The sequence below is a fragment of the Delphinus delphis genome, chromosome 2, assembly GCF_949987515.2.
Source record: "Delphinus delphis chromosome 2, mDelDel1.2, whole genome shotgun sequence".
Classification (NCBI taxonomy): domain Eukaryota; kingdom Metazoa; phylum Chordata; class Mammalia; order Artiodactyla; family Delphinidae; genus Delphinus; species Delphinus delphis.
This window is the reverse complement of record NC_082684.1, coordinates 77,122,722-77,140,267: the sequence shown is the minus strand read 5'-3', so window position 1 is coordinate 77,140,267 and position 17,546 is coordinate 77,122,722. Positions and strand designations below refer to the sequence as shown.

Sequence of the window (17,546 nt, the reverse complement as noted above, 5' to 3'; positions counted from 1 at the left end):
GGGCCGAGGAGAGAGTGATGTGAGAGTGTATTAATGTTATTTCCCTTATTGGGGGGGACAGGGGTATAGACATCATTTTTTCTTAAGTAAGGGATTAAAAAAGAAACAAAAAGTGGAAAAAACTGCAAACAACTTAGGGTGACAGAATAGTTCAAATATATCAATAATACCAATAATTATAATAAGGCAAACAGACAAGATTTACAAGTTAAAACATGAAGATTGACACACTGGATTAAACAACAAAATCCAGGCATATAGTGTTTACAAGAAACATAATATGCACACACAAAGGCTGAAAGTAAAGGAAAGAGATATATCAGGCAAATACTAACCAAAATAAAGCTGACACAATTTTATTATTAGCAGATAAATTTTTCTTTGAGAAAAACTTTATTAGGGATGAGAGGATAACCATATAACAGAAGACTTAATTCACTAAGAAAGTATATAAATTTTAAACATACATCTATTGTTTATAGTTATCTCTTTCTGTGTAACAAATTACTCTTAAGTTTAGTGGCTTAAACAACACATACTTATCATCTCAGTTAGTGGGAGCTAGGAATATGCGCATGGCTTAGCAGGGTCCTCTGCTTCAGTCTCCTGTCATGGCTGTGGTCTCATTGGAAGGCCTGGGGAAGATCCTCGTCCAACCTTACTTACATAGTTGGCAGGAATCAGTTTTTTCAGGCTGTTGGTCAAGGGCCTTTCTCAGTTCCTTGCCACATGGGACTTTCCATAGGGCAGCTTATAGCATGGCAGCTGGATTCCCTCAAAGCAAGCCATCAAAGAGCCAGAGAGGGAGTACAAGACAGATGTCACAGTCTTTTTGAAAATGACGTCACTTTTGCCATATTCTAATCATTAGAAGGAGTCATAAAGTCCAGCCCTCACGCAAAGGAGAGAGGATTACACAGGGCATGAATACCAGGAAGAAAGGATCAACAGAGTCAGTCTAAAAGGCTGCCTAGGGAGTTCCCTGGCAGTCTAGTGGTTAGGATTTGGCACTTTCACTGGTGTGGCCTGGGTTCAATCCCTGGTCAGGGAACTGAGATCCTGCAAGCCGAGGCGCAGCCAAAAAAAAATGCTGCCTACCGTATCCACCCACCCATCCATTCGTCCACCCATCCATCCATTCGTCCACCCATCCATCCATTCATCCACCCATCCATCCATTCGTCCACCCACCAATCCATCCATGCCTCAAAATATCTGAGGCGAAAGGGACAGAATTATACCAAGAAATTAATAAATCTACCATCACACAGGGAGAAATGCTGCCTACCATATCCACCCACCCATCCATTCGTCCACCCACCAATCCATCCATGCCTCAAAATATTTGAGGCAAAAGGGACAGAATTATACCAAGAAATTAATAAATCTACCATCACACAGGGAGGTTTTTAGCATACTTTTCTCAATAATTGATAGATGAAGCAGACAAAATAGCAAAGGTAAAGAAATCTGAATAACACAATGAATAACCTTGGCCTTAACAGAGAGAGCATTCGGCATGCAAAATTAGAGACTATACATTTTAATCAAACATACGTGGAAAATTTACATATGGAAAGTTATCATGTACTAGATCTTGAAGACTGAACAAATTTCAAACAAGTATAATATAAGCCATGATCTTGGTGTATAACAACGAGTTAGAATTTAATTACAAAAAAATAAATTTAAAAACGTTGCGAAGTTAGAAATTTAAAAAAAACCCCACACACTGCTTAACAATTCAAGGATCAAAGATTAAAATACTTAAAAATTGAAAGCAATGAAAACACTACCTATTGAGACTTGTATGATGCAACAAAAGTAGCACTTCAAAGGAAAGTCATTGCTTTAAAATTTTACATTAGCAAAGTAAAAAGAATAAAAATTCTATGAGCCATGTACCTATTTTAAGAGGCTAGAAAGGAGAATAAATCCTAAGACAATGGAAGGAAAAAGATAATGATAACTATACCAGCTGTCTTTTGGTTAAATGTCCTTTTCTGTCTCTCAACTTTCCATTTTTCCTGGGTCCTTATGCCTTAGGTGGATCTCTTGTAAACAGCAAGTAGCTGTGTTTTTAAAAATTTGACAATCTGTCTTCTTAATAGTCAAGTCTATGGACCTTAGCAATTGATATATACAGACTGAACTCTACCATCTTTTTATTTCTCTTTGGCTTTCTTTCTCTATGATTCATTCTCATTTTCTCTCTGGATTTTCTGGTTTGTTTTCCCTTATTCCATTTCTTGTCTCTCCTCTCTCGGAGTTTCCACACTCTATTTCTATTCTTTTAGTCAGTTCCAACTCTCTCCTCCTGACTTACATAATATTACTATCTGACATTTCCAGGAGTCTTTTTTTTTTAACTACACAAATAAGACACTGAAATTATTTCATACTGACAACATTGACTTGGGTCAAGGTCCACATTTACCATTTCATTTGTTCAATACTCTTTGTTACATTTCAGAATACTAGTCTTCTGGGATCATTTTCCTTTTACTTGAAGTACATTCTTTAGAATTCCTTTAGAGGAGGGTTTCTCAAACTCAGTGCTGTGAAATTTCAGACAATATAATTATTTGTTGTGGGGGATTGTCCAGTGCATTTTAGGATGTTTAAAGGCATCCTTGGCCTCTAGTCACTAGAAGCCAGTAGCATCTCCAATAGTGACAATCAAAACTGTCTCCAAACATCCCTTGGGGGACAAAATTGTCCCTAGTTGAAAACCAAGAGTTTAGAGCAAGCCTCACGGTAGAAAGCGTTGTTGGCTTTTACTTAACTACAATTGTCTGTATTTTCCCCTTAATCCCAAGTGTCTTGCTAAACACAATTCTAGGATAATAAAATTTTTGCAAATACTTTAAGACATTAGTTTTGTTATCTGTTTGTTGAGAATTCTATCATTCTGTCGTTCCTTTGATGATCTGTTTTATTTCTCTGCTGCTTTCAAGATCTTTTCTTAGGTGTCCTGCAGCTTCATTAAGATACGTCTAGGTGTAGTTTTCTTTTTGTTCACAAACACCCTTCACCTGTTACTAATCTACTATTTAACTCCTTTTTTTTTTTTTTTTTTTTCAGTACGCGGGCCTCTCACTGTTGTGGCCTCTCCCGTTGCGGAGCCAAGGCTCTGGACGCGCCCACAGGCTCAGCGGCCATGGCTCACGGGCCTAGCTGCCCCGTGGCATGTGGGATCTTCCCAGACCGGGGCACGAACCAGTGTCCCCTGCATTGGCAGGTGGATTCTTAACCACTGCGCCACCAGGGAAGCCCCCCTTTTTTTTTTTTTAAATGTAACCATACTTTTAATAAAATCCCACTGAACACCATCATGCATGACGCACTGTGTTAGAAGGTGAGCCTACACCATGAAACAAGATGGTCTCTGCCCTCAAGAATCTTCCAGACGTGGGCAGGCACTAATTACCACAAATGTAGTGGCTTAAAGCAATATCCATCAACTTCCAGTCTCTGGTCTGGCATGTAAAGAGATTAGAAGTCTTCACTCTGTCCTAACCAGTAAAAAGCTGAACAAACTAATCATCAAATCTTCTTAAATCTAGCAGAGAATTGAGGTCACAGGGCAAACCGCTGACCCCAAAATTAGAGAGATGGGCAGATACAGAGTCAAAACTTACCGGAGCAGAAACCTCTGTGGGAACCAATGAGGTTTGGTTTGTGGGAACTTTGCTGCCTGTCAGAAAAAAAGCTCTGGTTTTAAAATTCTCATGTGAGGGCTTCCCTGGTAGCGCAGTGGTTAAGAATCCGCCTGCTAATGCAGGGGACACGGGTTCGAGCCCTGGTCCGGGAAGATCCCACATGCCGCGGAGCAACTAAGCCCGTGCACCACAACTACTGAACCTGTGCTCTACAGCCCGCGAGCCACAACTACTGAAGCCCACATGCCACAACTACTGAAGCCCGCGCGCCTAGACCCCGTGCTCCGCAACAAGAGAAGCCACCGCAATGAGAAGCCCGTGCACCGCAACGAAGAGCAGCCCCCGCTCGCTGCAATTAGAGAAAGCCTTCACACAGCAACAAAGACCCAATGCAGCCAAAAATAAATAAAAATAAAACAAATTTATATAAAAAAAAATCTCATGTGATTTGGTTCAGATCATCCAAACAGTCACCGTTAAAAGGCCAAACTATCTTTTAACATAATCTAATCATGGGAGTAAAATCCCTTAAAGTAACAGTTCTACAGGTTTGGTAGGAAACCTTGGGGCTGTTTTATAATTTCGCCTACCACAACCATGATGGCAGGCTGATAAGATACCTTGGTAAAGGGAGGTCTGGTGGCTTCTTTTGACTTCCTTAATAGTAGAGAGTACTGAGTTTGAGGAAAGAGGTTTTAGGATGAAGGAATTTGATTGACAGCGTTATGGGCTCAGCACTCTGGGAATCAGAGCAGAGGAGGAGGAGTTTGGTTTGAGGTTCTTTTGGGTAAGCTGGGCAGAAAAACCACAGGTCAAGGGAGATAACAGGCTTAACTGATGGACCACAGAATGTAGGCCAGAAATAGAAGACAGAGAAACCTGGAGTGAGGGAGAAGGGACAGGAGTTAACTTGCAGGGGCTACAGTGGATGGAGAGATTCTCATTAAAGCAGAAAGTGGAGAAAGGCTTTAGTAAGAGGTTAAACATTTAGATCAGTGGTTCTTCAAATCTGGTCCCCAAACTGACAGCATCAGCATCATTTGGGAACTTGTTAGAAAGGCAAATTCCACAGTCCATTCCAGAATTAGTACAATAAATCAGAAATTCTGAAACTAGGAGTAGGGCACGGGAATCTGTTTTAACAAGCACTCCAGGTCATTTTAATGCACCATAAGCTCAAGAATCATTGATATTATTCTTCCATATTGTAATAGAATAGGTTTATCATGAATGGGACTCCAGCAGGAGAAAGAAAATGCCTGGAAGGAGAATTTTCTGCTGCATGCTGAGCTAGAAATGCCAAGGATAAGTGTAAGGCATTGCTTGAATTAAATGGCCTTAGGGTTTTCAGGAAGAACAAGTCCTGGGCCATTCCAGCCAATTGTGTTATTGAGATAAACTTTCCAAGGCCAAGACTAGGAGCTGTTACTGAGGAGAACTGGGAAGGAGTCAGCCTGGCCCGCATCGGTTATTCTTTAAAGAGGGGGGAATCCAACACCTAGGAAAAAAGGCAGGAAGTGGGGACAGTGAGTTCCTGGGACCCTGAGTGATGAAAACAGCAAGAGACCCTGGTGGAGAGGGAAGACGCTTGCTCATGAGCAAAATCTGGCTCCACTTTGGCTCAGCAAGAACAGACGCCCTCTCCTAGATGCAGGCACAATCCCAACCTGCTGAGCTGCCTCAGCTGCAGCAGTCAAAGCCAGAAGTTCTCGTGCAGGCTGTGCTTAGCCAACAGGAGGAGGATAGATTTGGGGATGTGGGTAGCTGACCCAGTACAGTAATTCCTGTACCCTTATAAGTTTTCTGAATCAATTTATTCTGGGAATAATAATAATCATGGGACAATGGCAATAAGCGCTAAGGAAGTTATAGACATGATTGTTCATTGTTATTATAGGGTAGCACTTCCCCCTAAAAAACTCCACCAAACATGACAGGGATTTATGAACTCAAGACTCCTGTGTGCAGCAAAGATCAACATGCTTTACACTGCTGATTTAAAAAATGAAAAAAAAAATGCAGACAAATGTGTATGGTATGCTAGTATTTGTGTTAAAAAAGAGAAAAAACATTTGCTTGTGATACACAAAACGTTTCTGTATGACTTCACAAGAAACTGGTAAAATGGATAGCCATTGGGAAAGGGAACTCAGTACCTGGGGAAGAGAAGAGGAAAGTTTTTCATGATTAAACCTTATATACCTTTTATAATTTTTTTTTGACCGCACCTCGTGGCTTGTAGGATCTCAGTTCCCGACCAGGGATTGAACCTGGGCCACAGCGGTGAAAGCGCCGAGTCCTAACCACTGGACAGCCAAGGAATTCCCCTTATATACCTTTTAAATTTGGACCATGTAAGTACATTATTATGATTCAAAAATAAATGAGTATTTTTTAAATAAATAAAATAATGAGCTTTTATCCTTAGCAACAGAGGAAAGTCAAGCCTGAAATCTAAGGGCATTAAGTAGCCCCACCATGGAGGGTAGAAGCTGTGGCAGCACCTGGAAGAGATTCCTCAGAGATTCCCTTAGTCTGGCCACCCTACCAGAGGCATTTCTAAGGAATCAGGACCCACAGTGATCTGCAGGGAGGAGAACAATGAGAAAAGCTTTCCAGCCCGAAATCAGCCGCTGTCCAGAGCTAGCACCTGGCAAGATACAACTCACTCTCCTGTGGCGGTCACATCTTTACTGGAAGGTAGGTGAGAATTCACACCTGTGACACCAAATCTCCTCCTCTCTTGGTATTTCTCTCTCCTATTCCTCGCTGATTCCACAGTCCTCTGATCTTTGGCCACAGTGTTTGATTTTTGGGAAGAGAGTGCTGAACAAGCCAAGCTCTTGTCATTCTGAGTCTGAAGTCTCATTTGACTTAGACTTATGCTTTCGTTTTTTCTTCTTTTTCTTATGCTTTTTTTTCTTCTTTTTCTTGTGTTTCTCTTTACATTCTGAGGAACTGGAGCTGCTCCCATCTTCATCTGATGTTGAATCCTCCAGTAACTGTTTTAACTGTTGTATCCTTACATCCTTTTCATGTCTTTTATTCTCTTTTATGATGTCATACATGGGATCTTCATGTGCTACTCTGAACTGTTCTAACTTTTGGTTGCCTTTGATTTAAAAAAAGGGCATTCTTTGTCGCCTGTTTGGTGCCCATATCGTTTACAGCACCAACACTGCATGACTTTGACTTCTTTCCCCAGTGGCATCCAAAGTCCTTTGGTTGGTGCGTGGGCCACAAATTCCCTGGCATGTTCATTGCCTGGGACATCTGGTATACAGTCTTCTGGCTTAGTCTCATCTTCCTTGATAAGCCCAGGAGGAGGTTTTTCATAAAAGGACTCCAGGTGCTTGAGCTGCCGCCGCTTCTGCTCCCGGCGCCGCCTCAGCTCCTGCTCTGGAGGCTCCTGCGGCCGCCGCGTGCCCCCAGCCCCCGAGTCGTCGCACCCGGGCCAGGACGACATTGCGGCCCCGTGTGGGGCCGCGAAGACTTCATTTTTAAAATATCAGCAACTATTTGTTTTGCTTCGCTTTAAACAGTCTTTCATTCCTGAGTACCATGCTCATCTTCCTGCATCCTTCACTGATTTAGACATTTAATAGTGTTATATCCCAGACTCAACAGCACTTCATCCCTCTCGAGGGTTACAGGAGGAAAGGAGGCCCAGCTTCAGCATACTACTTCCCTGCTGTTCAGTAGCACTATAATATTGTTGTTATAAAAATCTGACTTTATAAACATCCTGCCCCATCCCACTGCCTGCTGGTCTAAGCCACCTCCTCACAGCTCTGGCTTCCCTTGCTGCAGCCCCTGAACCTCTATGTTTGGGGCTTCTCTAGTCTCAGGTTTCAGGTGCAACTACCCTAACTTTCAGACACTTTGGTTCTGGAGGTTTCTGGCCCAACTTCCACTTGCTTGCTTAATTTTGGGGGGTGTGGGGGGGGGGGGTGGAAGAATGTCCCTGGAGATTTTGCATGCATTTATGAAACCAGTAATCCCCTCCAGATTGTCTTACCCAGGGTCTACTTGTGGTGGTGTTTTGGAATGGGAGGGTCCAATAGAGCTCCTGCTCAATTAGGAAAGGTCAGGGTTTTCTAGGCAAGGAGCAAAGCTCTCAACAGAAAGGCATGGATCAACCAGGTATGAAATCAGCAGTGGTTATACTGAAGGGCATGGATCAGTTCTTGGTCTGAATATCTTGGAAATCACGCTGCTTCCGATGTACAGCCTTCAGAAGTCTGGGTCACTACTATGACCCCAGGAAATCCCAAGTGGAATGGAAATTCTGGTTTCTGAATAGCAAATAACCCTTACTCTGCAAGAACTAAAAACCAAACCCATATCCTAGGGTTGTTTTAGAATTATGCAGAATCCTAAGATTCCTTTGGAGGATACCTACTGAGACTGGCCTCAGTAATGCTTTGAATTAAACAGCCCACCAGGTCACTATTGTGCTTCTTTTTTCTCATTTTACCAACCATATAATGCTGATATTATTGGGAAACTTACTGGTGTTTCACTGTACAATTCAAATGAAACCTGATAGGAGTGCCATTGGCTCTATTGAACATTTCAGATTTCCATTTGTTATGGCATACTTTTTTTGCAAGCTGAAAAAGGGTATACCAAATGTCTTGCTCTTTATAAGCATTTTATTGTTGTGGTGCTATTATTTCTATAATGTTGCTTTTTTTCAATTACCACTTATGCTACAACTTGGGCTTAGCTAAGATAAACCTCAGATTCCTCCCTTAGACTCCTGAGCTTGTCTAATGGCCTTTGTTGGTCTGAGCTAGGCAGAACAAGAGCAGTAAGTGTACTTAATCTCCCTTGGCACAGGTTTGGGTCTGAACTATGTGACTAAGTGAACATGAAAGGTTGTCTCAAATGTTATAAATTATGTTTTTGATTTTTAGTTTGGATCAAAAGCCAAATAAGAGGGCTACCCTGGTGGTGCAGTGGTTAAGAATCCACCCGCCAATGCAGGGGACACAGATTCAAGCCCTGGTCCAGGAAGATCTCACATGTCACGGAGCAGCTAAGCCCGTGCGCCACAACTGCTGAGCCTGTGCTCTAGAGCCCATGACCCACAACTACTGAGCCCACACGCCACAACTACTGAAGCCCGCGTGCCTAGAGCCCGTACTCTGCAACAAGAGAAGCCACCGCAATGAGAAGCCCGTGCACCGCAACAAAGAGTAGACCCCGCTTACTGCAACTAGAGAAAGCCCGCATGCAGCAACGAAGACCCAATGCAACCAAAAATAAATATATATATATATATTTAAAAAGCCAAATAAGAGGCATGTTACAACTGGTTGCTGTATCTCTCAATTAAGTCTACTGCTTTCTCTTTTTCTTTGCAATTTATTTGTTGAAGAACCTATGTCATGTGTTCAGTAAAGTTTCTGATGGTCTCCATTTTAATGAGCATCCATGTGATGTTGTTTAACATGTTGCTCTGTTTTCTTCTATTTCCTATAAATTTGTAATTGGGTCTAGAGGCTTAGCCACATTCAGTATTTTTATGGGGGAGGGAGGAAAACACCTTCAAAGTGGTATTTTGATCTTCCATCAGGAGGTACATGTCATCAGGCTGTCTTTCTTTTTGAGATACTAGCAACTGTTGATGATTAATGCCTAGATTCATTAATTTATGAGGGGTTACAAAATGGTGATATTCTGTTATTCTTCCTTAATTTATTAGCTGAAATATTTTTATAAAGAGACATTCCCTCTAATTTACTATTTGGTTGCCCACTCGTATAGTTGAAAACAAGATAAATACTTCATTCTTTCCTTTTAGACCGATTCTCAGAATAATAAATTGGTTTACTAGAATACTCCAATGGTGACCAGTTTCTTATGAACTCATGAATTTAAATACTGGATATTGTTTCAAATCAAATCCTTTTTCTGCATCTATTAAGATAATTATATGATGTTTTTCCTTCAATATGTTAATATACTAAATTATATAAATTGATTTTTTTTTAAATTGACTTTTAATGATAAACCAACCATGTATTTTTAGCAGAAACCCAACTGGTCACAGGAGTAATTTTTAAAAATACAGTTGACCCCTGAATAATGCTGGGGGTTAATCGAAGTATAACTTATAGTTGACTCTCCGTATCTGAGGTTCCTCCTCTACATCCGCAGGTTCAACCAACCAGGGACTGTGTAGTACTGTAGGATTTACTATTGAAAAAAATACAAGTATGGGCTTCCCTGGTGGCGCAGTGGTTGAGAGTCCGCCTGCCGATATAGGGGACACGGGTTCGTGCCCAGGTCTGGGAAGATCCCACATGCCGCGGAGCGGCTAGGCCCGTGAGCCATGGCCGTCGAGCCTACGGGTCCGGAGCCTGTGCTCCGCAACGGGAGAGGCCACAACAGTGAGAGGCCCGCGTACCGCAAAAAAAAAAAAAAAAAACAAGTATAAGAGGACCAGTGAAGTTCAAACCCACATTGTAAGGGTCAACTGTATATTGCTTGATTCAAATTGCAAATATTTCATTTAGGATATTTGTATCTGTGTTCATAAGTAAAATTTGCCTATACTGTTCTCATACTGTCATTGTTAAGTTTTGGTATCAAGGTTATGCAAGTCTCAAACTGAGTTGGGGAGTGTTTGCTTGTTTTTCTGTTCCTTGAGAGAAGCTGTAGAAGAGTGAAATGGTTTTTCCTTGAATGTCTGGTAAAAACTGTAAAAATGCCAGGGCCCACTGTTCATTTGCTTGCTTGCTTTCTAAAATGTTTTAAATTGAAAATTATACACACGTACACACATAAGGGTTCATAAATCATAAGCCTACAGCTTAATTCTTTATCATGACTGAGTTTCACCCTTCTATACATCTCCTCAGCCTGACCCTGAGTTTTGCAAGAGATCTGATGAGTCAGTGGGAACAGTAGATACATTAAAATAACTTCACTCTGCTGACAGGAAAAGAAAAGCATTTAGAAGGTTTAAAAGATCCTATTATAAACTCCCTTCAGCAGGCAAGGCAACTGAAGCCGTTTTTCAACTACTGGGCCAAATTATCCTAAATGAGGTTTTTACAGAATCTGGCAAGATTTTAATTCAAGCTACCACAGCTTTTTCTGAGGAACTACAAGATGATTAGAAAATATAACAAAAATTATCTTTCACTCTTTTGCAAACTCCATATTTTTAAAAATAAACCAGTAAGGGGAATTCCCTGGAGTTCCAGTGGTTAGGACTCCTCACGTTCATTGCTGAGGGCACAGGTTCAACCCCTGGTGGGGGAACTAAGATCCCACAAGCAGCGTGGCGTGGCCAAAAATAAATTAATTAATTAAAATAAAAATAAACCAGTAAGGATTTTGAGGCTGTAGTTAAATGTACTTAGGATGGGAGACAGAGGATCACAGTTATTAACAGCATGAGAAAAAAGAAGAATATAATTTGACTTAATGAACCTAGGAGACAGACAGGGTAGCAGGATGAACTTACCTAAACTGGATAAATCCCCAGGTTTATTTAAAATTGAACGCAATTGTAGGTTGCCAAATGAGATTAATGTCTGGAGTAGTCTTTTCGTAAATACTAGGGTTTTTAGCTAATACTGACTGAGAGAATTCTTCACGATCACATACTATTTCTTTTTGCCCACAATTAGTTAATCTACTATCTTTTACTACAAGTGCTTAATTGGAAACAAAACCCAGCTTAGTAACACTGGAACAGTACCAACTCCCCTCACTGTCCATTTCATTAACTAAGTCCTTCCCTCCCTCCATTACACACGTGTTCCTGCTCAGACGATGAACCACTCTCCAAACATCTCTACCTATCAGGCATGTATCAGAGACAGAAGCAATTTAACAGTTTAGGGGGAAATCTACCAAAATCTTTCGATTAAATCTTAACCATTCCTGGTCCAAATATGAAATTTTTATACAGAGAAGACGAATTTTGAACAGTTTAAATAAACTATCCAATATAAAAATATAAAAAAGAGAATAGTGACAGCCTCAATACCACAAAGCTAAGACCCTGGTGATCACAATTCTAGCTACATGTTCATGTCAAACCATTTACTTAACAAATATTTATTGAGTGCCTAAGGTGTCAGTGTTCCAGCACATAAACTCACTCAAAGGAATGAGAATTAAGACCAGAAACTTAAGTCCTTAACATACAAAGAGCAAAAAAGGAATATCCCAGTTTCTTCAACTAATACTCTGAACCTATAATAAGCAAACAAGTCAAGTACTTTCTCTATTTTGGACTTTTTGATACCTTATATTTCCCACAGCTGCTTTGCATATATTCTAACCGTCAAAAGTTCAACAATGAATAAATCAAAATAAACTTCAAATCAAAAGACAGACACATAAAATAGCTGTTAATATATTTAAAAGTACTTAATCCACTCATAATTAAAGAGGTACAAATAAGAACTAGAGATGCCACTTCCACCTACTAGTTAAAGAAAAAATTTTAAGATTGATAATATCTACTTTTGATGATAGGGACCTGCGTATGCTTCCACATTCTTCATTGGTGGGTATAAGTTGATATATCTTCTTGAAAATATATATACCTTTTGACCAGGGAATCCCACTGTTAGGAATTTATCCTAAAAATATACTGGCAATGAGAATGCAAGGATATATGCACAAGATGTTCATTGCAACATAATCTGTAACAGTAAAACACCTTGAAATAACTTAAATGCTCATGAATAAAATTACAGTGTAGGAATAAATGAAATTCTATTCTACTACAAACAAAGACATGAGGCAAAACTTTATGTACTGATATGGGATGTCCAAGATAAAATATTAAGTGAAAAAAAAGGAAATCACAGAACAGTCTGTATAGTATAACTCCACTGATAGAAAAAGGAAGAAAGATAGTCATAGTATATAATATAAAAATGTGTAATAAAAAATTTCTATAAGAATTCACAAAAAAGTGTCAATAGCAAGTACCTTGGGGGAGTAGAAGTGAGGTCGTGGGGAGAAGACATACTTTAGAAGACCTTTCCTTTTTTTTATATGTACTTTTTGTATTGTCTGAATTCCTCACCAGCATATGTTTTATTTTTATATTTAAAAAACTCATCAGTTCTGAGATGTGGAATTCTTGTCAAATTACAAGCTTAGTGCAATTTAAATAAATGATACCTAGAAGAAATCAATTCATTTCCATAACTTATTTCACAGATAAGGACTGGAACATCAATTTCTTTGGCTCGCTGAACGTTGTGCTGTTTATGAAGTACTTTCAAGAATGAAAACGAAGGTGATCATAAGATATTATAGAATATTATATCTTCTTTTCAAAATTATCTGGAAAAAAGAAGCTCTAACTCTTACAGACCTTTTTTTAAACCATAGACCATGTAAAATTACTTTTTAATGTAACTAAATTGAATCTTCACAATCAACTGCAGAAGTAGATTCCTAAAACTTACCAAGTTGGGAATAGAAACAGCAAGAAAAAAAGCTGAGGAGTAAAAAGTAGAAAATGGGTACAGAAAATAGACTTAGAGAAGGGAGTAATGTCTCTTAGTATAAGCAGGAAAAGGGTGACTTTAGAGAGAGTCAGTTCCCACAGGAATACTATACCTAACAGCTGGCTGTGTTCCCCTGTGATGGAGTTCTGACTCGGGTCTGAAAAACAAACAATTGAAAAGAAAAGAAAAATGAATGACCAAAACAAATAATTTCTTAAGAATCAGCAGCAAAAGTCAACCAAGGAAATAAGCAAAAAAAAAAAAAAAAAAAAGTATGATGCTCAAGAAACATTAACATAAGGATATTAAAAATAGAACTATTATAAAAAATAATTCCACAACTTCCTCAAAAAATTAAACAACAGAATTACCATGTGACCCATGGTATACACCCAAAAGAATTGCTAACAGGGACTCAGATACTTGTACAACAATGTTTACAGCAGCATTATTCACAATAGTCAAAAGGTGGAAATAATCCAAGTGTCCTCCAAAGATGAATGGATAAACAAAATGTGGTACAGATGGTCTCTGACTTATGATGGTTTGACTTAAGATTTTTCGGTTTTATGATGGTGAAAAAGCAATATGCATTCAGCTGAAACCATACTTTGGATTGTGAATATATACACACACATATATGTGTATATATATATATATACACACACATATATATATATACACACACATATATATATATACACATATACACACACATATATATATATATACACACACACATATATATATATACACACACATATATATATATACACATATACACACACATATATATATATATATATACACACACACATATATATGTATACACATATATATACACATATATACTTTTTTTTTTTGGCTGCGCCGCACAGCATGAGGTATCTCATTTCTCCAACCAGGGATCGAACCCTTGCACCCTGCAGTGGAAGCGCAGTCTTAATCACTGGACCACCAGGGAAGTCCCTGGATTTTGAATTTTGATCTTTTCCTAGGTTAGTGATTTGCAGTACAATACTCTCTTGTGATGCTGGGCAGCGCAGCGAGCCGCAGCTCCCAGTCAGCCACGCAATCAGGAGGATAAACAACCATTAAAACCGTTCTGTACCCATACAACCATTCTGTTCTCTAATTTCAGTATTCAATAAGTTACATGAGATATTCAACACTTTGTTATAAAATAGTCTTTGTGTTAGATGATTTTGCTCAACTGTAGGCTAATATAAGTGTTCTGAGCATGTTTAAGGTAGGCTAGACTAAGCTATGAAGTTCAGTAGGTTACGTATAGTAAATGCACTTCGACTTAATATTTTCAATTTAGGAAGGGTTTATCAGGACGTAACCCTACTGTAAGTCGAAGAAGATCTATATATACATACAATGGGATATTATTCAGCCATAAAAAGGCATCAAGTTCGGATACATGCTACAACATGCATAAACCTTGAAAATATCACACTACGGGAAATAAGCCAGAAGCAGAACAAATACTGTATGATTCCATTTATATGAAATATCTAGAAAAGGCAAATGGGCAAACTTATAGAGACAGAAAGTAGGTCAGAGGTTACCAGGGGCTGGGGAGTGTGGGGGGGAAATGGGGAGTGGGATGTTATTGCTTAATAAGTTGTAAAAAAATTTCTCAAATAGAACTGGAGGATATAAAATGGCGAGTCTCATCCATGTGCCCTCAGGAAGACAAAACTGAACTAAGAGGCTGATTTCCCATAAATGCCTGATTTATAGAAACAAAATTTTCTCAGATGATGGGGGTTGATCTGAGGTTGCCTCCTATCAAACTTGGTAAGTTTCGCCAGAAGCATGAACAAGAGATGGCCCAGGTTGGGTTAGTCTCACAAAGTGGGCTGAAATGAGCTTTGTTTGTGTGACTAGACTGATTCTGTCTGCTCAGGAAGTTTTCAAGGCTGGTCTCTGTTTGTTTTTTATTTTAACTGACTCAGACTGAACTCTCCCTACTTTACATTCCCTGCCCATAAATACAACCTACCCCAAACTTTCACCGGACTCACCTGTAGCTTGCTACAGTTTGCTTGTCCCAAATTGCAATTCCTCTGCTATTCCTGAATAAATTCATCTTTTCCAGCTTGCCTCAGTTTACCTCTTTATTTAGGTCAACAGAGAACAGAGTTTCAGTTTGGGGTGATGAGAAATTTTGGAAATAGTGGTAATGGTTGTACAACATTGTGAATATAATTACTGTCACTGAATTGTGCACTAAAAAGTGGTTAAAATGGCAAATTTTGTGTTATATATATTTTATTACAATATAAAGTTAAACAAATAATCACATAAATTTGGCCAAGCAATATTAGTTCCATAAAGTAGAAGGATGATTCAGGGCCTATGACATGAATTACATTTTGTTTTTAATGACAAAGGAACATGTGGCCAGAGCAGTTGCAAGTCAAGACATAAGTAAAGCACTCATTACTACTAGCAGATATGTTATGATTTGACTTTCAGATAAAATGACTAAACTGGCTTTTATAAATATCTCTTTCTTCAGCAATCTATAATAAAATTAGTGACAATAAACCAAGTTCCTAATCCAAGAGATACTGACAGTCGCCATTTAACGACCAATCACTTGCTTATTTTAAAGGCTTGGAAACCATTAAGGGCTAAATATGGAAAAGACTCTGAGCTGCACTTTCCTCAAAGAGTAAATCTCGGTCTTCCCTGGTGGCGCAGTGGTTAAGAATCCACCTGCCAATGCAGGGGACACGGTTCAAGCCCTGGTCCAGGAAGATCCCACATGCCACGGAGCAGCTAAGTCCGTGCGCCACAACTACTGAGCCTGTGCTCTACAGCCCGTGAACCACAACTACTGAGCCCGTGTGCCACAACTACTGAAACCCACACGCCTAGAGCCCGTGTTCCTCAACAAGAGGAACCACCGTAATGAGAAGCCCACGCAATGCAACGAAGAGTAGCCCCCACTCGCCGCAACTAGAGAAAGCCCATGCGCAGCAACAAAGACCCAACGCAGCCAAAAATAAATGAATAAATAAATAAATTTTTAAAAAAAGAGTAGATCTCTTGAGATACTGAGGATTACATCTGGATTCCTTGAATGCGTTTAAGGAATAAAAATAATTTTAGACTGGGGGTCTATGAACAATAGAAAAAAAAATTACATTCTCATTTTCACTAACCTCTAATTGAAGTTTAGTATTTTCTCCAAATATGATGTAGGCAACAAATTACATAAAAGTACCGGTGATTTTGTCAACAACAAATATCTGATATTTTCCTATCACATTATAGTTGTTGCATATATCTCATAATATCTTTTAGGTTCCACACTATTTTGAAATTATGGTAGTTATTAGAGGGGCTGCTAGCTTTAAGCAGGTTTAAAGACTGCCAAAGAGGTCCAAAATATAAAAAAGATTAAAAATTACTACTTGAGGGCTTCCCTGGTGGCGCAGTGGTTGAGAGTCCGCCTGCCGATGCAGGGGACACGGGTTCGTGCCCCGGTCCGGGAAGATCCCATATGCCGCGGAGTGGCTGGGCCCGTAAGCCATGGCCGCTGAGGCTGCGCGTCTGGAGCCTGTGCTCCGCCAAGGGAGAGGCCACAACAGTGAGAGGCCCGCGTACCACAAAAAAAATAAAATTAAAATAAAATAAAAAATTACTATTTGAAACAAAATTCAAATAACATTTTCCGTGGTATTTCTAAATATAAAATATATATAATTAAATCTAACACTTTAAGCATCCCAGACAGAAAGAACCAATCAGAATACTAAACAAATTCTGATTTCTGATGTATATAGTCTATATTATAGTGGAAGAAATAAGGTAAAAACCTGATTCCTATAACTAAAGTTTTAAATGCTATGTGAACATTTAATGATATATTTTTAGAAGATTTTCTTCATCTTAATTTGGTTTTAAAAAAGAGAAATTCCAAATTTTTAAAAGATATTTTTGCCAATATACTAGGAAAGTGAATTCTCAGTTTTTAATTTAAACTAGTTTTATTTCCTATCTAAATAAAGAATATAGGTTGTTCTTGTACGTAAGACAAAAGTAGGACTAACAGTTCTATAGCATGTTAATGTATTAGATCGCTCTCTCTCTCTCTCTCTCCCCGTCCCCTCATGTAGGGGGAAAATTGGGCCCTATCATTATAGAGAAACAGGTACATAATAACATGAAAGGAAGAGCACAGAAAGAATCATATAATTTCAAAACCAGAAGAAACTTGGTCATCATCTAGATCTACTCCAGTGATTCCAAAGGCAAAGTTGCAGAAGAGTTATCAGCATCATCTATTCTCCCTAAAACTATACCCTTCTCAAGATTCTGATTCCCAGATACTGTCACTAATGGGAATGCCTTTATCTCTCAGGTGTGCTTTCAG

At 39.2% G+C, this 17,546-nt stretch overlaps 1 protein-coding gene and 1 pseudogene across 2 annotated transcripts in view; both read right to left on the bottom strand.

Moving 5' to 3' along the window:
* Positions 1-17,546, bottom strand: part of SLC12A6 (solute carrier family 12 member 6) — an 88,511-nt gene that overhangs the window by 30,282 nt on the left and 40,683 nt on the right. For both annotated transcript variants that reach the window (XM_060004934.1, XM_060004935.1), the window contains exon 2: positions 13,266-13,310. In XM_060004934.1, coding sequence (XP_059860917.1) covers positions 13,266-13,310 — 45 coding nt within the window. The remainder of the gene's footprint in view (positions 1-13,265; positions 13,311-17,546) is intronic.
* LOC132419644 (retinitis pigmentosa 9 protein pseudogene) lies at positions 6,166-7,453 on the bottom strand (annotated as a pseudogene).